At 42.7% G+C, this 23,042-nt stretch overlaps 1 protein-coding gene across 1 annotated transcript; it reads left to right on the top strand.

Annotated features, from left to right (window-relative positions):
* Positions 1 to 6,333: 6,333 nt before the first annotated feature.
* On the top strand, positions 6,334 to 22,731 carry MLYCD (malonyl-CoA decarboxylase). The gene is made up of 5 exons (XM_063410758.1): positions 6,334 to 7,022; positions 12,115 to 12,227; positions 13,187 to 13,343; positions 13,923 to 14,072; positions 21,388 to 22,731. Exons 1-5 carry the CDS (start codon positions 6,372 to 6,374, stop codon positions 21,919 to 21,921), a joined length of 1,605 nt encoding a protein of 534 aa, XP_063266828.1. The 5' UTR covers positions 6,334 to 6,371; the 3' UTR covers positions 21,922 to 22,731.
* Positions 22,732 to 23,042: the final 311 nt, after the last annotated feature.

Below are 23,042 nucleotides of genomic sequence, written 5' to 3'. Positions count from 1 at the left end.
TATTAAAACTAATGAATGCTTTTAGCATACAGGAGACTAAATAAATTTGCATAGGATTAGAACAGGCAGCCTATACTCATTCCTGTAGGCTTCAACACCAACTGTAAAAGAAACATTTACCCAGTAAATAAGCAAGCTGAAAACTGAGCTCCTCCTCCTGTGACTGCCTGGAGCTGCATTGGAGGGGGCTGCAAAAATACTGTGAGCACAGAGGGATTGGTTATCCAGGGCAGTCCAAGGTCACCCACGGACAATCCAACATTTCCCACGTGCTCCAGGTACCAGAGCTCAGGCCCTGACTTCAGTGATGTGAAATACAAAGTTGTGTTTTGTGTCAGGGAAATAAAAAGAATCTGTGTAATTGTAATTGTAGAACACGGCCATGGGACAGTTATAAAGATGAGTTCTAATAAACAACCAAAGAAAGCATGGAAGGAGGTTTTTTAACAAACTTTGCTTGCAATCACCTATTATAAATCTCAAGCTATTCTGTAATAAGAGTTTTTGAATTATAACTTTAGAAGCTTGTTTTGTATTAAAGAATTTTAATCTGTAGTTTTAGAATGTAAAAAGGTTTTCTCACAGACTGGTAAAAAAAAAGTCCTGATACGGAAGAAAAGACTTCAGTTCACTGATTTATGGTTCCTGAAAAAGGAAAACTGAACATCGCTATCAAAGACTGATAGACCTGGAAAACAGAAGCTGGACCCCACATCTGGAAGCTGGACCCCACCACCTGGGATACATATCCTGGATGTACATCCTGGAATATTGAAATCTAAAATGGACTACAATAGGTATTGAATAGTGACGTTAAAAATTGGAAATAGAAACTGCTGAGAAAAGGTTATGAATATGTATGAATGTGGCAAATAAAATCCCAGCAAGTCCAGCAATGGGTGTGCAGTCAGAAGGGAAAATCCTTCCAGTACCCAGCACTGTCTTTGCTCACACTTTACCATGCTAATTAATTAATTTAATTAATTAATAATTTAATTAATTATTAAATGGAATTGCTGCTTGATCTATTGGCCATGTCAAGCATCTCATTTCTAACAGTGAAACCCCTGGACTGTCAGTGCTTTGGGTCACTTATTCCCCAAGCACTGCCCAGCTCCTCGCTCTGTCACCAGCTACTCATCCACTCCTTTATGATGGGGAAGGTAAAAAAGAGAGCAATGCAAAGGGGAATGTTCCCATGGAATTCTGTTCTGCACAGCCCCACGAGGATGAAGAGTTATGTCCTTTCCCAAGGAATCACAAATGTTTTGTTGAATTTCTCATCAACTTCAGTGAGATTCCCTCCGTACTTGAGTCCTGCAGCTTCCTCTTCCTCTTCCTCTGTTCCTCTTCCTCCTCGCTCTCTGTTCCAGGCTGTTTAAAAATCTAATTTTTACTGCAACTGGAGAACAGGGAGACAACTCAATCTTACACCCAGCCTTCTTCTTCCTGTTTGTGCAGGCTGGAAGGGAATTTAATTCAGTACTCAGATGCCCAAATTCACACAAGTGTAAAAATCTGTCTCAGCAATGAAGGAGAAAAACGACAAACATCAGTTTGAGAAAACTGTTTTAAGGAAAAATTTGCTACTACACTGAATGGTTTGTGCTGTAAGCATAAAAGTTTCATGCAGGAGAAAGTAGCTTAATATTCTGCCCTGTAAGATTCTGCCCATCTTCTATTAGAGCCAGACATAATTAAAAGTATCTGCTTAAATCTTTAGCCTCATTTTCCTCTAATGTGCCATCTAAGCCTGAACAAGAATTAATATCAAGGAGCTGAATGAGCTGGTAGGTGCTCATAGAAGATTTATCTAGGACTTGAATCACCAATGCAGAGTTTTCCAAGTGAGGAAAACACAAAATGAGGAAAAAAGAAGAGGGATATTTGTAAAGAGGTGGTAGGGAAACAACTCTGGCTAAATTTACCTTTTATTTTTCATACTAAACAAGAAATTAGGAGTTTTTTGCTCTTTTTTCATAACACCAAAATAAATAGAAGGAGAAAGAGTATCTGGAAGCCTCTGTGGGAGCATTCTCTGTGATAATGACAAGGATTCTGTGGTAGCAAGGGTGAAGTACACTAACTTATAAATTCATGTACTATATTCCACTTTTATTTACTATCAACCTTGTAACAGCAAAACTGAGTATCAGACAATAAAGCAAATAAATCCAATGTTCATATGATTATTGGCATCTTTCAACATTTCAACATTTAGGACCCATGGCTGAAAATAAAAAAGTATTGCAATCAGCTTAACTATGCCTTGAGATATTAGGGACATTTCTTAAAATCTCCAAGAGCTTTGGTTTTCTTTTTTTTTTCTTTTTTTTTTTTTTTTAAGATAAAACATTTGATAAAACATTAGAAATAGTCTCAGTCCACCATCAGTTATAAATATTCCTGAATTTGGTAGAAAAAAAGACTTGGGGTAGAAACTTGGGGTTTATGATAAAAGTTCTGATTCTACAGCACCCTAAATAAAAATCCTCAGGTTCATAATTATTTCAGAGAACTGCTCGATAGCAAGAGCTTCATCACTTGAAACAAATATTCCCAGGATCTGATTTCAGAGGCAGACACCTCTGCTGTTCAATACTTTGTGTCATTACCTGAGAACAACTCACTGTGGGCAATTTAAACAAAAAAACTCAGAGAGCTGAAGAAGCACAAAAGAAATCCTGAACCCAGGTAGTGCTAGAGAAAACTGTGCAGTTGTGAGCACAGAGCTGATCCTGCAGGCTCTCAGCACAAGCCTCCAGTGTTTAAAGCCAGGTGATTTCACAGAACAATGTTGTATTTATCTGAAATTAAGATTAAACTCTGGTTACAGCTCTGCCAGTGGAATGTTGCTGTCTCATTTTAAACACCCAGCCTGGGGAGCTGGAACAAAACCCCCTCAGAACTGTTTGGAGGGGCTGGATAACTGGAGAGCAGCACAAAAAGCTGAAAAGTTCCTGCTTTTTACTCAGTAACTACAACAAGTTTGCTTTTTCCAGTGTCTTATGAGATTTATGAACTCTTCAAAATGGGATACTTGCTCATTTAAAGAAATTTTACAAACTCTGTTCCAGGGTATTACAAAATGTGTTCACAGCTTGCAGCACAGCTTCCCACTCCCCCACCACAGGCACTGTGGTGAGAGGAAAACTGAGGAAGAGCCCTTTTATTTCCTCTTATCAGCCTGAAAAGGGCTGGTTTTCAGTTGATCACATAGATATTTTTAATATTTTCCAGTAGATATTTTTAAAAAAGCTTTCGTTTCAGAACTCAAAAAGAGAAATTTGTGCATAAACCCTGTTATTACAAGAATAAGCCACTTTAGGAAGGGTAGGGAGTGATGTTTCCTGACAAATCTCCCTTGGATGAACACTTTGCAGGCACAAACAGATTTATTGGAAATCATTGGCTCCATCTTGTTTCTTTTGAAGTGAACTGAAGCTCTGCTATTCTCTTGAATAATAGCACAGTCAGTTTTTTCTCAGCTCAGACTCTTGTCCTAAATACATTTCTGTGGCACTCTGCATGCAAGAGCAAATACAGAAAAGAAACAAAACAAACCCCAAGCCACGGGACTACCTTCATTTCCATCATAAATCAGTTTGTCTGTGCTACAGTGGAATTACTGAGCAGAGAAACCAGGGCATGTACTTTATTTTTACCTAACATTTGAACAGATGAAAGAGGAAAAAACCACAGAGGGTCAGATTGACTTGGATCAAATTGACTTTCCATCTTTTATTAGCTTCTCTTTCTGCTCAGAGACAAAATTTACAATTACTGAAGTGCAATTAGGCTCTTTCAACCTCCAGTTTTCTAATAATAACATTCAGTTTTCAGTAATAAACGTTTTCAAGAATAAACGTCCACGGTGGCAAGGCAGATCCGGGGAAGAGGGGCTGGAATTTGGGATGAGGGAGCCCTGCAGGCCTGTGCAGAATTTCTGAGCTGAAATGGGGCTCTTGAATCCATGGAGAAGGTCCTGGGTGAGGCAGGGCAGGGCCACTGACATCTCGTGGTGCCCTCAGGCAGAGATGTGCTTTGGTTTTCCAAGCACAGCTGAAGCAGATAGTAAGTTTTCCCTGGGGAAAAAAAAAAAAAAAGAAATAGTAGAGGGTTTCAAAAGAAATATCTTACTTGACAAAGCCTTACAAGCTGCACCACAGAAGTCTCTGGGGATGAGCAATGCTGGTAGCTGGTTTTTATGGCTGGGGGTCATACAGGAGAGCTCTGTTCTTGCAGGAATCCTACCCAAGGCCAATCTGAGAGTGCTGTCAAAATGGAAAGAACAGAAGCGTTTCTAGATGGGATTTTTAAAAGGAATTGATCCTGAGAAATGCTGACCATTTTCTGGCAGGTTGGAGCCTTTATCTTCCATCACCACTCTCCCCCTGTGCTAATGTCTCTGTCTCAGGCTTCTTGAAATTCTGAATCAGAAACTGAGCTGCTCCATAAGGATTTCAATGAATAGAAAGATTAACTAGACTCATTTTAGCACAAATTTAGGGCTTATGTCAACCAAATCTGCATCAGAATGTAATCAGATTAATTATAGAATCATACATCAAACAAACACAGCAGATTTAAGACCATTATTAAACATATAGAGGGAAAAGTTCATTTTCCAGCTCTCCTTTGTTAAAACAAAAAAAGTCTGTCCACCCTTTTTTTAATGAAGCATGGCTAAAAACATTTCATTTTAGTTTTCAAATAGAAAAAGCTGTACTTGTCTAATGGATCCCTACTTAAAACTGCAGAATTGCTATAAAGAGCACATATCATCATGATTTTTGGAGGAAGTTCTTACCTACTTTTCTCTCTCCAAAGACATTATCCTGGGAATCTGACATAGACAGAGGCTCTTTTGGCAGCCCCTTTCCTGGGGAGGTGAAGGAGAAGGACTGACCAGCCAACTTTGAAGGCTTTTCTTTTAGCTGAAAATTAAGTTCTAAAGGTGGGAAGGGATTTTCTGAAGCTTAATTCATTGCCAGTGAGATTCAAATGTTTTTTACAAAGTCTCTTTTAATATTTTAATTCTTCTGAATCATATTTTCCCTCCCTTAAGGGTGTAATAGTTTATCTTATGACCTTCAGTTCCCTAGGACTATACTGCTCACGTTTTATTCTTTTTATTTTGTCCACTTCCTTGGGAATCTCTAGACATGTTGTTCTAAAATTTGTAATTAGGCAGTGCTCTCTTTTTTGTCTCTTCACTGATGAAGAGGGCTCGATTCTCTCCTCAATTCTTATTTTAAAGGCTGAGAATCACAATTCCCTTTGCTTTTAAGGACAATTGCTGCTCAATTCTAATCTCACTGACATTCATGTGACCTATGTGTTTTGCTGGTTTCATATCTGAAGGAGGCAAATCTTTAATATCCAAAGGAGTCTCACCCTTGTAAGGTAAGCTGGGAGCAGGATGGAGATGTTTAACTTCAGTCACAAAAGGACCTGACACACTTGAGAGGACTTTGGGCTCATTAAGAGTTTTTTGCTGCAGGGCCCAAAGAACAGGCTATGCTCAGGTCTGGGACCTCAAAATTGCACAACCAAATTTGTGTTGTTTTCTGAAGCTGTTTTAGAGCAAAAACCTGCAGCAGGACTGGCCTGGGCTCCCTGGGGCTGATCCTGCCCCTGACAGCATCAGCAGCTTTGCCACAGCCTCCTCAGGACATGAGGAAAGCGCCCAGGAAATCGGATTTGTTCCCTGGTGTGCACAGAGTCAATAATAACACACTTGAGACACACATGAATTCTTTATTTCAGGGTTGTGTAAGCCTGGGCGCTCAGTGGCGTTCCACAAAGCCAGCAGGAAATATGGGAGCCACAGAGGAGGAAGATACAGCAGACAGTGTAAGGTCATAAACTGAGACAGGGGAGATGCAAATTAGGTATTTGAGAAAAAAAAGTATTCATTGGTTGGGAGGTCATGCAGTGGAGTCACCATCCCTGGACATGCTTAGGTGTTGGCATCTGGCATTTGTTGCTGTGGTTTAGTGACAGCACTGGGTGAACACTTTGCTGGATGATCCTAAAGGTCTCTTCCAATCTTGATTCAGGGAATCACATAATCAATGAGGTTGGAAAAGATCTCTGAGATCATCAAGTTCAACTTGTGACCGAACATCAACTCCTGGACCAGCCCGTGGCACCAAGTGCCACCCCCAGGGAGGGGACTCCACCCTGGGCAGCCCAGTGTCTAACCACCCTTTCTGTGAGGAATTTCCTCCTAACGCCCGACCTGCCCCTCCCCTGTGTCCGATATGAGTTTGTGGTTCCAAACCGCGGCACGGTGAGTTCTGAGGGCAGGGCGGTGCCGGGGATCCATGAGGAGGGGCGGCCCGTGACCTCTGAGCGCCACACTCAACATGGCCGACACACCCCTCACACACCCCCAGCCCCGCCCCGCTTTCCTCACTTCCCATTGGTGGGGCGCGCTGTCAGTCTGCGATTTTAGCCAATCAGCGCGCGCGGAGAGGCCCGGCGGGCGGGGCCGCGGCCTGCGGCGGTTGTGCGGGATGAGGCGGCTGTGCCCGCGCCTGGGCCCGAGCGCGCTGCTCTGGGCCGCGCGGGGGCCGCGGCGCCTCTCGTTGGGCGCTGCCCCGGGCATGGAGGAGCTGCTGCGCCGCTCGGTGCCGCCGCTGCCGCCCTACGAGACCAAGGAGAAAGCGCCGCCGCCCGCCGAGCTGCTCGGCGCGGAGTTCGTGCGGTTCTACCGCGGGCTGCAGCCCGGGCCGCCCCGCGCCGAGCTCCTCACCCGCCTGGCCCGCGACTTCGGCGTGGAGCACGGGCGGGTGGCCGAGGCCGCCGCCAAGGTGCTGCAGGCCCGCGAGCAGCGCAGGGAGCCCGGGGCGCTGCTGCAGGCCGAGGACCGGCTCCGCTACTACCTGACCCCCCAGTACCGCGGGCTCTTCCAGCACCTGGGCCGGCTCGAGGGCGGGCTGCGCTTCCTCGTGGAGCTCAGGGCCGACCTGGTGGAGGGGCTGGCCAGCAAGGCGGTGGATGGGCCCCACGTCAAGGTGAGGGCTGGCCTGGGTGGCTCTGAGGGGGTGCGGGGGATGTGGTTTGGGGCTTCCTGCTGGTGGTGCCGCGTTAGGCTGGGAAGCAGTCCCGTGAACCCAGTGCAGTGCTGGGGTCTGTGTGGGTCCCTCAGTAAGGAAGGGCTTTGAAGGGCTGCAGGGGTTCAGCGAAGGGGAAGGGGCGAGAGGCCAAGTCCGATGAGGAGCGGCTGAGGGAGCTGGGAAAGGGGCTCAGCCTGGAGAAAAGGAGGCTCAGGGGGATCTTGTGGCTCTGCACAGCTCCTGACAGGAGGGGACAGCCGGGGCGTCGGGCTGTGCTCACAGGAACAGGGACAGGAGGAGAGGGAACGGCCTCAGGCTGGGCCAGGGAAGGTCAGGGTAGGCATCACTCTGAATTTCTTTGCATAAAGGGTGAATACGCATCCTTGGATTGGATTCCCCATCCTTGGAGGTGTTGAGAAACCACTGCTTATGGCACTCGTGCCATGGTGTGGTTGACAGGATGTTGGTGGGTCAAAGATTGGACTCGAGGATCCCAGATGTCTTTTCCAACATAAACGATTCCATGATTCTGTAGCTCGACTCGAGTGAACCTTTCCCCTTTCCCCCAGTGAGAGCTGCCTGTGCTGACGCCCAGGAAGGAAGTGGCCCCTGCTATGAAGCAATGCCCTTTCCAGAGTGGCACTGGGAAGTGCTGGCTCATCAGACATTATTTTAAAAGTTAATTTACAGCAAAGCTGCACTTGATTATTTCTCATAGTGCTGTTTTTATCCTCACTCTCTTATGTTCTTTTCGTGTGTTGTGTTCCTTCCTTTCACCAGAGGACACTGATTTTCCACTGTCCTTATAAACAGTTGAATTTCTGATGAGCTCTTGCAATGCACAGAGTGAAATTGGCTGCAAATCTGTTCCGTGGGTGCAGTTCTTCCTCTTGCTGTTCAGAACCCTCTCACTTTTTCTGTGCCAGCATTTTCCTTTTGAGATTTGTTACATTTTGCTTGCTTACTTATATTTCAGCCCTTGAAATATGACTCTGGTGAAAAATTCACAGCATTATGATCTCAGGTAGCAAATCATCCAACGATTGCTTTTAAAATATTCTTCATCTTTCCATATGATTTAGAAAAAGTCAGTGAAAAGTTCAAGTAGCTGGCAAAAGATAATAAAAAAGAGAGCATTTTTGTCAAATTGATTTATCTATAAACCTGCTTCCATAATTAAGCAGTAGCTGGAGTGTATTTGTAATCTTGGCCTTGTGTTGATCTACTGGAATAAAAAAGAAGCGCCATCACTGTTAAAACTTTTTGTATAAAAGTGTTTGGTATTTGCCTATGAAAAGTCCTGTGTAGCCATTTCATTAGTGCAGAGTTGATTTTGGTTCTATCATAAAGACAAATGCGCAACAAGAGTTTTATAACCTCTGTATATTTGTGTCTGCACTGACAAGGAAATGTGGGAATAAAATTAAATGGATCTCCTTGATGCTCGTGGAGAATTACAGAATGCATTATGTGGCCTCCTGGGATTTTGGTTTTGCTCAAACTGTCTCTAAAATATTTCTTAGACAGTCCTTAGTTTTTACTTTGTAATTTGAAAGACCTATTAAAACTGGGATTGCCCATTACTGTGTTGTAAATATGAAATATTTTTCTATTTCCTTAACACTATCAGCATAAAAGCAGCTCGGACTGCTCAGATATTGGGTGATGAAGGATTTCTATTTTCTGTTTGTTCAACAGATTGCAGTAAAATATCACATTTAAGTGATTAAGTCACTTGAAAGTGCTTGAGCACAATTTACTCATTGTCCAAATGAGCAGAAATGGGGGGGGAAAAAGAAATAATGATTTTAATTTTAAGGATAAGATGTCCAATAATATAAACCACAAGGGCCAGGGGAGTTTTCAGCACTGCCATTATCACTGCAGTAATTACTATTAGCAATAAAAAGCAGAAACCAGTGCCCTTTAATTTGTGTCATTATTGAATCCTGTCTTGCTGGTGGGGATATTTTTCCAGTATCTCACCAGGGATATTCTCTATGTAGATTGTGAAGGTAATTTGGGGGAAAAAAACCAAAAAAACCCACCAAAAAACCCAGAGAAAAAATCCCTGAAACCCCACCCAAACCAAACGAAATCAACCCCCCCAGCAGACACCTTCAAATACTTGGCAATATCAGAGTAGGTCTGTAAGTCCCAAATAAAATAAATCAGGTTGAAAACTTCCAACATTCCAAAAACATGGCAAAACTCAATTCTTGCGAGGGGTATTTTATTTAGTAGTTTGAGAGGGAAAGTGAAATAGTTCCCTCATCAGAGAGGCATTTCTTCTTAATAAAAAGTAATTAATTGGAGGTTTTCATAAGAGTTTTCCCATTTGTTGACCAAGAAATAGGTACTTGATGTGAAGATTAAAAAGGCTTAATTTGCTGTCTCGTAGCAAGAACACGGAACGAGAAAAAAATAACCACAATTTATTAGTCTTGGCTAATAGAAATTGAAGTATAGCTGGTAATTTGAAATACTAATCTGAGTATGTCTTGTTGCTCAAATTTAAGACTGGGATGCTGAATAATAAATGCACTTGCTTTCCTTTTTAATGAAGTGTTGCAGATGTGATTTTTATGACTAAAAAAGCCTCTGAAATGAAAATAAGACTTTACTTACCACTAAATTTACAAAATAAGAGAACCTGCCACTAAATCTACAAAATAAGAGACCCAGACTTGAGCCTACCCTTACTGGAGTGAGGCTTTTTGGAAATGTCCTGTACACTGAGATATTAAACACAAGTCAGGATCTTGTTTAGATGACTTGAATGAAACAGTTTTGGACAGTAAAAATTTCTACATTTTTCTGCACTGAAAAGTTTTGTCAGCACAGAATCACGGAACCCTGGAATGGTTGGGTTGGAAAGGACCTTAATTCTCATCCAGTCCCACCCCTGCCCTGGGCAGGGGCACCTTTCCCTATCCCAGGGTGCTCCAAGCCCTGTCCAGCCTGGCCTTGGACACTTCCAGGGATGGGGAGCCCACAGCCTCTCTGGGAACCTGTGCCAGGGACCAATTTATTCCTAATATCCCATCTAAAGCTGCTCTGTCTCCATCTGAAGCCATTCCCCATGTCCTGTTCCTCCGTGTCCAGTTGGGGTTGGACCTCCATGGCAGGTCCCTTCCACCTGGAGCCCTTCAAATTCCTGCACAGTGCCCTGTGCTTTTATAAAACTTAATTATTCACAACAGACAGGCTGGCTGAGTTGCAATTCCCCATAAATAATATTTCTTGCTCCCCAGTTCATTACTGAGACACATCTGCTCCACTTTCTTCTTGCTGCTTTGCTTTTCTCCAGCTGCACCCTGGAGCTGCAGTAGCTCTGCAATGAAAGCAGCCCTCGGTTCCTTTGGCATCCCTTGCTAAACCTGCAGAGGAGCAAAACTCCAGGCTCCAGTGCTTCCCCCTCTTCAGTGTCCATGCAGGAGACCTGTCCTGCAGCCAGCCGTGCTGTCTGAGCCTGGCGCTGCAGCAGATGCAGGGCAGAGTGTCCCAATGCTGCAGCAGGAGCGCTGCCCTGCAGTGCCCCTCCCCTGCTGCACTGCAGCTGCAATGCTGTTCAGAGAGCACAGGGGTGACAAGAGAGCAGTAAGGATCCGCTCCTTGCCCTCACATCTGACACCTCCAGCTCGTTCTTGTGCTTTACAGTGTGCTCCTACAACAGAAAACAAATATCCTAGAGTGCCTGGAGACTCCCACTGCACCCAGGGGTGTTTGACCACAGTGATTTATGGTTGTTATCAAAAAACTTCAGAGCTGTGCAGAAAGAAGGATTCACGGGGAAGGTACCTTAAAGTCAGCATGAACAAACCAATCAGAATATATTTGTTTAGGAAAAAGGTATTGACAAAAATGATCATGGAGGACGGAATTGTTCTATGCAGATGAATGGTTTCTTCTGGGTTTGAAAGTTATTTTTTCCTAGTATCTTAAGGAATAAACCTGTCCTTTTATTCAGTCTTGGAATAGTTGTAGCAGTTACTTTGGCCAGCAGAAGCCTTCTTTGATGTGTGTCTTTTGACAAGTGCCTCTGCAACTTTCATCTTGATTAGGTCATAATAGGAAGAAGTATTTTTGCTTTTTATGACAGTGCTGAGACTATATCTGAACTTAGGAAAAATATTTTAGGTTTTCTGAGTAGATTTATATATTTTTTCCAGTTGTTTTTCTTTAATGTAGCAAGCTAAAGTACATTGGAGTTTTTTTTTTTAAATCTCTTTTATGTGCAGCAGTAGCTATTTAATAAAGGTTTCAATAGAAGATGAAGAGTTTTTGTTTTGAAGTAAATGGTTATTAAGTTAGTTTCAGGTAAGCCCACGTTTCTGATCAGGCTGTTGGAAAGTTGGTGCTGGTATCACACTGTGTCTTGTGTATAAAGCAAATGAAAGAAAGAAAAAACAGCTCTGGAATTTCTTTTAGGGATATTATATTGTGCTGAGTTCAAGAATACTTGTTAAATTCAAATAAATTTAGACAGAAAATCTTTAATAGTACAGGCAGCAGGAAACTGGTAGGGAATATAAAAATCACTATTAGAGTGAATGTTTCTGAAAGGGTTTGACATTACAGTTGGGTTTCATCTCTCATACTGTTCCAAAGCTGGTTTGATTTTTCAGTTCTATTGTCTTACGCTGCTGGGTTTTATTTTTCTTGCTCAAATATTTTCATGTTTTTTAGAGAAGAAAAAATCTGTCTGCATCCTGTTGAAAGATATTTCCACAGTATTGAAATCTGAGCTAGTGTGCAACTGCAGTTTGTGGTCAAGTCTGCTCAAAACCTTCTACCCACTGTCTGCTTTTTGTCCTCAGTGTTCTGCCTTGTCTCCCCCATCCCTGCTTGCACTACAGACAGTCCTTCAAGAATTTTCCTTGGTTCAGTTCTGGACTATTTCATGGTTAATCTCCTCAAACAGATCCATAAATTACCTTTAAGCTCCCGGTGTTGAGGTTGGAGCCAGTCAAGGTTGTCTTTGCTCCCATTTCCATGTTCTGCTGCTTCTCCAGCAGCTGATTCCGTCTGTGTTCCGTTGTGCCTGCAGGAGATGAACGGAGTCCTCAGGAACCTGCTCTCCGAGTGGTTCTGCACAGGGTTCCTCACCCTGGAGCGCGTCACGTGGCAGTCGCCTTGTGAGGTGCTGCAGAAAATCAGTGAGTAAGTGCTGAGGCTGGGGAGTCCGTGGGGAGGAGGGGATGGATCTGGGGCTGCAGAGACTCACTGTTACCAAGACTCTGCTTTCTGACTGGAGGCAAAGTACAATGAGGAAATGTTTGCATTAACGCTGGAGATTTTAAATGTAAAAAACAAATTGAAGTAAAGGGGATAATTTGTGCCATCGGTTGGTCCTGTAGCTCCCACACTGCACTGGTAGAGTGCTGTCTTTCCTTCCAACTCCCTCAGTTACTCTTCCCACATTCCCAGAGGTGCTGAATGGTTTTGGCTGGAACTGGTGAGGTGCACAGGATCACTTGTAACCTACATGTGAAGAGAGCACCTTGGTTTGTATACCTTGTGCTCTACAACATTGATTTCTGAATCTATAATATTGATTTCTGAATCTACAACATTGATTTCTGAATCTACAACATTGATTTCTGAATCTACAACATTGATTTCTGAATTTCTGTCAAATAGTCATGGTTGTGATGAAGTTGAAAATTACTAAATTATGTGGTGGGCCACCTTGTTGTATAAAATCTTGAAGAAAAAATAATCTTTAGAATGTTCTGAAAGTACATTGCTGAAGTGTTGATGAGGCAAAGAGAGCTTGAACAAGCTGAATTTTCCAAATAAAAGTAATTAGTAATATTTAATTACTAATTAAATGGTAATTTGGCAAAGGCACTAGTGAGTGGGTGTGCAATATTCCTTTACAATCCACTTTGGCACACCTTGCTGACAATTTTACATTATTCACAGCCTGATTCTTGTTTTTTGATTGGAAAGTTTTGTCACTGACATCAGTGGGAAAAGCACTGAGCTTGCAGGGCAGCTGACCTCTATTTTAAATGAAATAATAAAAACAACAACACTGATAGTAGCAATGATAATAACAACAGTGATAATGATTATTAATAGTAATGATTCTTTCATTTTCCAATTTTCTCCTGGAGTTCTGAAGCTGTGCACCCTGTCAGGAACTGGGTTGATATGAAGCGCCGAGTGGGGGCTTACAGAAGGTGCTACTTCTTCTCTCACTGTGCCATCCCAGGGGAGCCACTGATTGTCCTGCACGTGGCACTCACCAGTGACATCTCCAGCAGCATCCAGGTACAGCCACTGAGGCATTCAGCACACAGCAGAGTGCTCAAATTACAATGTGCTTAGCTAAAAATCCACAATCCCCTAGAATTCTGGCAATGTTTGCTTTTGTTTCATCTTTTAAGAGATGAGAGAATTGGCATAATAAAAAAATATTTCATATTTACAACACAGTAATGGGCAATCCCAGTTTTAATAGGTCTTTCAAATTGCAAAGTAAAAACTAAGGACTGTCTAAAAATTCCAGGGATATTTTGTCTGTCTTGTGTGTTATGTAAATGGAAATTTTGAGGGTTTGCTCAAGAGCAAGAAGAATAAGAAAAGATAAGAAATATGTGGAGAAAATGAGACTAAAATTTCAAAGTGGTTGCAATTACTTCTGAAAACTTTAAATAATGTTACATTTTTTTTCCTGCATCTACTAATGAATAAGCAGCTCTTCCTACTTTCTCACTAGATTTTTATTGTCAATGAATAAAACAGTGGGGAAAAGCGTTAAATGCATTTAAAAATCAAAAAGAGAAACCTCCCCATAACGATGATAATAACTGTTACTAACATTTTTTATTTTTAATCCTTTTTTCCCAGGCCATAGTGAAAGAAGTGCCGCCTTTAGAGACAGAAGATGCAGACAAAATCACCACAGCAATTTTCTACTCCATCAGTTTGACTGAGCAGGGCCTGCAGGGGGTGGAACTCGGGACTCACCTCATCAAAAGAGTTGTCAAAGAGCTGCAGGTGGGTGTGCCAGGGCTCTCAGGGCCTGTGTGCCAGCGTGGTTTGGTCCCAGTTCATGCCACTGCTCAGCCCAGGAGCTGCTGGGCCTTCCCCTACACTCAGAACTTTCATTCAGAACTCAGCATTTCCTGATGCTCTTCCTGCTCTTTCCTGCTCTTCTTTCCTGAGTGATGTCTGCCAGATGCAGGTTCTGTTCCACAGTGGACACGTTCTGTGTGAATTGCTTGTGTGGCTGCCTGAAGTCAAACCAGAACATTTCTGTTGAGGGAGGCTTTGACAAATCTGTGTTCTGCTCTGATAAATTCACTGCTGCCTCTCAGCTGAGTGGGAAGAGCCTGAGCAAGATATTCTCTCTTCAAAGTAACCTGACAGTGCCTTTTCCAAAATCTTACAGCTGCTCCAGGAGCAGAAACACTTCCTGTTCATTAATTAGTTCATTGTTTTGTTTGTTATATTGAATTGCCACTGGTTATTTATGCACCGTGCATGCGTGCCCTGAATCCATTGAGTAAAGTAAAAAGGAGAGGGATTTCTTTGCCCAGATACATCTTGCAATATGGTAAAAAAAAATGTCTTAAAAGAATCTTTTACTTTCTGCCAGCCAGCTCTCTGAATTTAGATAACATCATTGCATGCTAGGGGATTATTGTTAATAGCTTTAGTACTTGGAGAACCTTCCAAGCAACTGGAGAAAGGAATGAAAAGTCATTTAGAGAGTGGTGTGAAAGAGACAGTCACATTCCTGCACTGAGCACATAATTTTATTTAATAGTCTTCACTACTTAAATTGCTGACAAAGCTACCACTTAAAAGTAATGATCACTACTTGTGTTTATATTCATTGTTTCACATCTGGATTAGTAACGATGTCTGGAAAACTGGCTGTGATTTAGAACTTCAGTTCTACTCACAAAAATATCTTCAAATTGGATGCTCCAAAATTCCACTGCCAGAAAGTGATAGATTATTTAATTGCTGAATCATAGCTGGCTGCCCTGAAGTGGGTTTTTTATTTTATTTTATTTTTAATGGATATTTTGGCTGAATTTGTTGCTTTTTGCTTTTGGAATGGCTTTTACATTAATTGTTGAAAGTGCAGTAGTCCAGGTATAATTAGGCCATGCCATCTGTCTGATTTTGACTGAGGGGAAATTGGAATAAATTCATGCAGTTATCTGCTTTCACATCTGAAAAATAATTTCTGCATAATTGAGTTGCTCTCATAAAATAACCCTATTGACATTGTATCTGTCCATCACTAATTGCTTGCAACACCAGCAAGGTTGTGAGTTATAAAGACAAACATACATCATGCTTAGATAACCTAATGTGAGTTTTAAAGTTGTGTGTCCAACAGAAGAGTGTGTTTTGTATTTATACTTATGGCAAAGTTGTTACATTTCAGTGTTTAAAACCCAGCCCCTCCTCAGTGTTTATCATAGGAACCCTTTGCTGAGATGCCTTTAAATCATAAAATTAATCCCTCAATCTTAAACAACTTCTTTAACATTGAAAACTTGAGTGCTTTGCATGCAATGCCAAAGGTGGAGATCTTCCTCCCTGCTCAAATTTCCCACACTGCTAAAGGTGCTGGGAGGGAATGGTTGTGACAAACGTGGCCTGAGGTGTTTGTCTGTAGTCTGTATGCAAAAATCAAAGGTACAACAACCTCCATGCATTGCTCTGAACCATTCCTGTTTGGAAGGGAACCATTCTAAGGCTAAAGAAGATAAAAGGATAATCCAGGAATATTTATCCATTGTGGATGTGGCTCTCTCATAGTTTTTTCTTCATTCTTTGATGTTGGTAATTTTTCTCTGCTATTCTTCCCACTCCTTCACACTTTCTCCTCCTTCATTCCAAAGTATTGTCCTCGAATTTGTCTTGAATGGTGCAAGAGCCATCTCCCACTGCATGCTTTCCATCTGTGAAGTGTCCCTAAATCACTGTCCTGGTGTAAATCACAATTATTTGATGCTCTCCTGCAAGGCCTCAGCCTTGTGCCTCCCATCTCAGTGGACTTCACCCTTCAGAGGAGAGAAGCCCTCTGTATTTCAGCTTCAAAATATTTCCACTTTGGACTTTCTACAAAGTCAGGGTTGTTCAGGGCATAAATACCCTTGGCAGCCTGTTCTGCCTGGCTCCCAAAATTCTGCAAGTCCTTTTTCTGTGGATGAATTGCACACATGTGCTCTCTTCCCCTCTGCCCAGGTGCAAAGGACTGGCCAAGGTTGTCTCTATTCCCGTTGGACATAATTCTTGGGAGCAGCCTTACAGTCACTTCAGGAGGGACAAATGGTGTACAGGAGTGCTGAGTGGACTTGGTGGCAGCAGCTGGAACAATCCAGCCTCAGCAAAAAGTCCTGGGTCAAAAATTGCATCTCATTAAGCCAGTGTCCAGCAGCCTTTGTAAAAATAGATGGGTGAGGTCTCTGATAGGAAGAGGATTTTTTATATCACCTTTGCATAGCTTTGTAATAAACAAATCTGTTTTTCAAGTGCTGCTAAATCACCAAGTGTTCCAGGTTACAGAATTGAGACTCTCTTTAATTTAATGGTGATAAAATGCATTGAGACCATTTGAAAGGGTCGAGGATTTTGTTTTTCATTTTATTTAAATTGATGGTTAAGACACTTTTATAACTTGCCATTTGAGTTAACTTTTGTGGACATCTGTTTGATCTGCAGAATTCTGTTTGAATTGTGTTGTCCCAAGGTGCTGCAAGCTCTCAAAATTTCTTTTATCCTCCAGTAAAAATCCTTTACCTGACTTCTACCTCGGTGTAAACTGCTGTGACACTTCTGCTTGTAAGTGCCACTGTAACCTCCAAACTGAAATCCCAGCTGTCATTCTTCATGAGGAAAACTCCAAATTGGACCTGCCATGAATGAGCATCATTAGGTCAGGAAAAGACACGCACAAAGTTAGGAGTGTGCTGAGAACCCCTCTGCATCAAAGCCTTCATCTGACAGGATTTCAAAGAACTGTACTGAAACCTTGATGTAAACTAGAAAATGATGGCTATAAATCCAGTTAGCACCATATTCCTTAATATCTGATTAATACACAATTAAAATAGAATTTAATTTTTTTAAAATCTTGCTAATTTGCCTGGTCATGCACTCTGCTAAACATGAGCATATGTGGGGCAGCACTTCTGACCTTCAGAGGATGCCAAGCACTGATTCCCTCCTGAAAGCATTCCTTGTAAATGGGTTTTTCTTAGGATTGTTGGGAAAACTGGTGAGGATTTCACACCCCAGTGCTGAGCACTGTTAGTTTGAGGCACTGTGTACAAATTGATGGCTGCTGCTTTTGGGTCTCAAAATTTAGGCAGATTTTATTTAAGCAGATGGAAGATGGATGAAGATGAGGCACAAAATGGGGTCCTCAGTTTCTGCTCTCTCTATGTGCAGTTGGAATCCTTAACCTTTAGCTGGACATTTGGATTTGGCATTTGCCACAGGAATTGTTCTCATAATCAGGTAAAAGGGGGGATATTCTGGAGATCAGAGTTGGACCTGGTGTCACCTACAAGGGGCATCCTGAGAGAAATTGTGCTGCTCTCAGGTGCAGAATTGTCGGGTTTTGGCAGTTTCTTGACAAAAGTTTGCTACACAGATAATATAGAAGGGTTTTGTGTTCAGGCTTCTGTTGTTTGTGAGCATATCCTGTTGGGATTATTTTGGGATGAATTCATTAGGCCACTGATACCACTTTGATCCCAGTTCTCCCCGTACAAATCTGGGAATAGGCTGTGTAGGCATTCCGTGCAGTCTCTTGTTTATATTAATATATATAAAGCAGGGAGCAGGCAACAAAAATGATCTCTTGTATTTCTGAAATTGAAGCTTGTGTTGTTCCCAGAAATGAATTGGATTTTGAAACTATTTCAGACGACTACAAAAAACCAAACAAACCCCAAGTTGAGTGCAGGCAGATCATTTCCAGCAAGCTGATAGGTGCTGGTGAAGGAGGAGGTGGATGGATTTCTCATTAGCCAGACATTTAATTCCCAATGTGTTTACAGCCACTCTAACCAGTTTGTGGCTCTGCAGAAGGTACATCGTGGCAATTCAGTCAGCAGATGACAGACACAGATAACTGTGCTGAAGCCTTTGAGAAAACTGCTCAGGATTTTATAGCCTGTGGCATTTGAGGGGGAAAACTGATAGCTGCTGTGTGATTCAATAGAATTCTCAACAATTGCTGGCAGATTTTAGCTTTCTGCTTGGGCTGTTGATAATTGCTACCTTAATTTGATCTAGGTGACCTGGGGAGATCATAATTTCCAAAACAGGCTTTGATTTCATTGATGAAAAATGTGACCTTGGACTGCAGCTTTCAGACTGCAAGACAGTTTCAGATGAGATATGGATAATGGGAGAAATCTGTGCTCTTCTGCAAGGAAAGGAAAAGGAAAACAACAACAGAAAGCAACAATCAAACACAGAAATCTACCCCAAACCAAAACTAGCAGCTGTTTCTTAATGGTGTGTGGGTTTCTGACAAGAAAGTAAACATTAATGGATCTTCACCAATAGCCTTAGAAACCAGCACATCAGTTTAGCAAAACATAAATGTGCTCACTCCAGTGCATTTATTTATTTTTCCACGAGAAATGGATGCCTCAGATAAGCTTCTAAATAAAGCTTTTATCAGATATGTACTAGTTGGTACTGTACCTTCGAAATGGGGTCACTTTCCCATGTCTTATCAGTCCTGAGAAATAAAAAACCCCACAATTTCCCATTTTGTGTTTTTAATAGAGTAAGAGCTGCCAACCTCCTGTGAAGTATTTTGGGCTGTCTTGGTGAACAGGTCACTCCTGAGAGTGGTGATAAGCAAGGAGCACAGGAATCCGTGTCAGTTATTTAATTAGGAACTTTGCAGTGGTTGATATTCCCACACGGAGAGGGGAAGAAATAATTCATTTTCCTTTTTGTCATGGTGGGAGGTGCACAGGTATCCTTGGGCTCTGCAGGCTGGGAGATGAGATGGAATTGTTACCTGTGGAAGCAGCAGACACAACTCAGCCCCTGAGTGAGAGTTGTTAGCTCTGTTCAGGAGCAAAACAGAAGGTGTAAGAGATGTCTGTAAAGGAGCTTTTTATTTTATGAAATGAACATGCAAGGATTTCACATATAGTTGGATTTCACAGAAGACATCCACTTTGGAGTTACTCTTAAAAATAAAATAGCATTGTGTCCTTTAGTGGAAGTTTGAAAAAGGTTTCTTCTTTACTGGCTTCTACTTCTTTACTAGAATTTCTCTATCTGAGTGTGGTGGTTGTAGCAGTTGTGGGCATGACCCAGTCAGGATCTCCTGGGAGCTCTGGTTACAAGAATGGTTTGTTCAATAGGATACAGAAATGAGGGTTTTTAGGACATAATTTGCTTTGTTTACTTCATCTGGTTTTGTAAGGAGGTGAAACGAGATTTCTTTGATAAGGTGTGACTTGATCTGCTTTTCTTGTCCCTGCCTGCTCCCAAAAGCGTTCTCAGGCTGACACATCTCAGTAACAGAGAGCTTCAGCTCAGGGCAGCAGCGTTTCCTGCAGGTGACCCAGCTGTGCCTGTGTGTCACAGTGCTGTGGGACAAGGGACAGCAGGGACACCCTTGGGCAGTGCTCTGGGGTGGGAAAAGGCTCTGTGAGTACCAGGGACGGTGCTTGGTGCAGCTTGTTTAGCCTGGAGAAGAGGAGCCTTAGAGGTGTCCTTATTGCTCTCTACACCTTCCTGAAGGGAGGTTGTGGACAGGTGGGGGCCGGTCTCTTCCACCGGGCAGCAATGACAGAACAAGGGGACACAGTCTCAAGCTACGTCAGGGAAGGTACAGGTTAAATATTAGGAAAATAATTTCACTGAAAGAGTAATAAAGCACTGGAATTGTCTTCCCAGGGAGGTGGTGGAGTCACCATCTCTGGATGTGTTTAAAAAAAGACTGGACATGGCACTTAGTGCTATAGTCTAGTTGAGGTGTTAAGGCATAGGTTGGACTTGATGATCTTAGAGGTCTCTTCCAACCTCATTATTCTGTGTGATTCTGTGATTCTGAGCATTCCCGGGCTGCAGCTCCCGGAGCAGGCTGTACCCTCCCGAGCAGGCTGCAGATGGCAGTGCTGTGGGTGGGAAAAGGCTCTGTGAGTACCAGGGATGGTTTTTGGTGCAGCATTCCCGGGCTGCAGCTCCCGAGCAGGCTGTACCCTCCCGAGCAGGCTGCAGATGGCAGCTGCGCGGAGCTCAGCAGCAGCGAGGAGCTGCAGCTCGCACAGCCTGGCAGCGCCAGCTGAGCCCTGACGGCTTTTTAATGGTTACCTCGGTGATCCTCCAGGTAGAAAAAGTGCCGTTTGTAGTCTTTTAAAGACAATTTTCTGCTGACGTTAAGATGCTTCTGTAATGTTGATTGATGTCTTGGTTCTCACCATTTCTTCTGTCGGAACAGTAATTAAACCAACACTGGGGTGGTTTCAGCTCAGCTCTGTCTTCCTTGGCCCCCCACTCCTCCAGGAGGGTTGCCTGATGTGTTTTGTGTTCATTCCAAGGGACAGTGAGTTTATTCTTCACACTGGTGAGCCTCCAAACTAACTCAGTTTTCATGATGTATGTTTTGCTTTACATGATTTCATAGTTAGCAAGGTTTAATCAGAAATTAGTAGGAGTGGAGAAGAAATTTTTCATGGTTAAAACAAGTGTTATACTTGCAGTAAAAGAAAAAATATTCACCTTGCTGGTTTAGGGAATATCATTAAAGGTAGCTGGCCTTTATTAAGAACTTCATTCAAAACTTCAGGAAATACTTCTTTCCATAAAAATCTAAAAATAATACCTCTTGATTTTACAATAGACTAAAATAATAAAGTGCTCCTGACTAAAAAAAATAGTTATATATGAAAAATAAATAGTATTTAAATGGTTTTCCAAACTTGCATGTCTGTTTAAAAAAATGTTCTCTTCAGAATCACTTCTTCATGGCCTGTGATTTTATTTGTTTATTTCTGCCTGTAAAAGGATAACAGCAGAACCCAGTGGTGGTGAGTACTGCAGAAGTAATTTTGTAGAGATGGCGTGTGAGGAATGGCATCCAGTCAGTGTTAAAATTTTCCCAGTGCTCCCAGTGCCTTCCCATCACTAACCTGTTACTGCAAGGGGGATTTTTAACCTTTTTTTTGTGTCCATGTGTATCAGTTCCTTCTCAGATTCCCTGGTCTTCACTTGCCAAGAAGCAAAGGCCATCAGCTGCTCTTTCACCCGAACTTCTCTGTGTCAATCATGACCAAACTCATGCTTGATTTTTTCTCTCCTTTTGCCGCAGAAAGAACTTCCTCAGATAAAAGCTTTTTCCACACTTTCCCCTATCCCCGGATTCACCAAATGGCTCGTCGGCCTCCTCTCCTCCCAGTCAAAGGAGCAGGGAAGGAATGAACTTTTTACAGAACGTGAATGGCAGGAGATCTCCGAGATCACAGGAGACTCCACCAGCGAAACGCTGAAGAAGCTGCTGAACACCAACGAGTGGGTGAGGTCAGCAAAGCTGGCCGGGCTGCTGCAGCCCGCCCTGATGAGGCTCTGTGCCTGGTACCTGTACGGGGAGAAGCACCGAGGCTACGCCCTCAACCCCGTGGCCAATTTCCACCTGCAGAACGGCTCGGTGCTCTGGAGGATCAACTGGATGGGGGACACGAGCCCGCGCGGCATCGGCGCCTCGTGCGGCATGATGGTCAACTACAGGTATTTCCTGGAGGACACGGCCTCCAACAGCGCCCTGTACCTGGCCTCCAAGCAGGTCAGGGCCTCCGAGCAGGTGCTGGCCTTGGTGGCCCAGTTCCAGCAGAACAGCAAGCTGTGATTAGCCAGCATGAATGCTCTGAATGAGTGTTGCTCGCTGTGGAGAGCTGGCATCACCTGCAGTGTCTTTATTTAAATAGAATGTACCTCGTAGGACAGATGTGCTCAGATTTCCCTGGGTTATCTGGCTCTTTTGTGGCTGTGTGCTCCACCTGGTCCTGCACACACAACCTCTGCTGTGTGCAGAGGGGCTGGAGTTGTGTCAATGGAGAATAAAATCCTCATCAATCACGGCCCAGGGGTCACTTGAATGGAAAATACCTGAGCCAATTCTGTTGGTGATAAATTGTCTAAGCTGTCTGTGAAAGGAGCTGCACTTCTCTGTCAAAATGCTGCTATACGTTGTTCAGAACCAAGGTACCTGGAATAAAGGTAAATTTGGGTTCAAATATATTATCAAAACAGCAATCTGCAGTTTTATTTCCATCATATCTTTCTTTTGCACCCTCAGAAAAACCTCAAGTAAAACTTGCTGGTATTTTCCTTCTTCAAACTAAAACTCACTGAATCTTTGCTTTGTTGGAGCGTGGAAAAGCCTTGCACTAATGCTGAAAAATGAAGATCTCAGCACAGCACCTATGTAATGATATATTTGCATGTTTTGGCTGCTCAAATTTAATGAGCAATATGGAAATGTTCAAATAGGAGAGAAGAAGCCAGGCTGTTACTTGGGAGTCAAGTGAGGAGTTTCTAAACATGTGTATTATACTTTGGCTCTGGTAATGTTTTAAGTTCATAAAGGGCTTTTTTAATAAAGAGCTAGGTGTGATTTTTAAACCAATAAAACAAACTTTCTCAATAAATCCTGGTTTGTGGGTTTCAGCATCTCCCCTCCTTCACTTTGTGACCCTCTTTGATAACAGTTTCACCACAGGTTACTACAGGACACTCCTGATTTTTTAAGTGTTCAGGGTTGGCTCCATTCTCTTGGGCTTTCTCATCTTTCCCAGCTGCCTTAGAATTCAGGTTTCAAGGTGAAATTTAGCTGCTTATATAAACACATATAAACCATTCTTGGCTGGCAGGAGTAGAACAAGAGAATTCTCTCTTTGCTAAACTCTCTAAAATTTGAGGGAACCAGGTCACTTCAAGTTGAAAGAGCTCTGAAAATGCAATGGTTTT

The sequence above is a fragment of the Prinia subflava genome, chromosome 13, assembly GCF_021018805.1.
Source record: "Prinia subflava isolate CZ2003 ecotype Zambia chromosome 13, Cam_Psub_1.2, whole genome shotgun sequence".
In the NCBI taxonomy this organism is placed as follows: domain Eukaryota; kingdom Metazoa; phylum Chordata; class Aves; order Passeriformes; family Cisticolidae; genus Prinia; species Prinia subflava.
Note: the sequence above shows the minus strand (reverse complement) of the source record. Positions and strands in the feature narration are given on the sequence as shown.

Bases quoted from the DNA above. Each gene is read 5' to 3' on its own strand.
- MLYCD (XM_063410758.1), top strand. From the start codon at position 6,372: ATGGCCGACACACCCCTCACACACCCCCAGCCCCGCCCCGCTTTCCTC. The intron at 7,023-12,114 runs GTGAGGGCTGGC...TTGTGCCTGCAG, and splicing joins TGGATGGGCCCCACGTCAAG to GAGATGAACGGAGTCCTCAG. The intron at 14,073-21,387 runs GTGGGTGTGCCA...CTTTTGCCGCAG, and splicing joins GAGTTGTCAAAGAGCTGCAG to AAAGAACTTCCTCAGATAAA.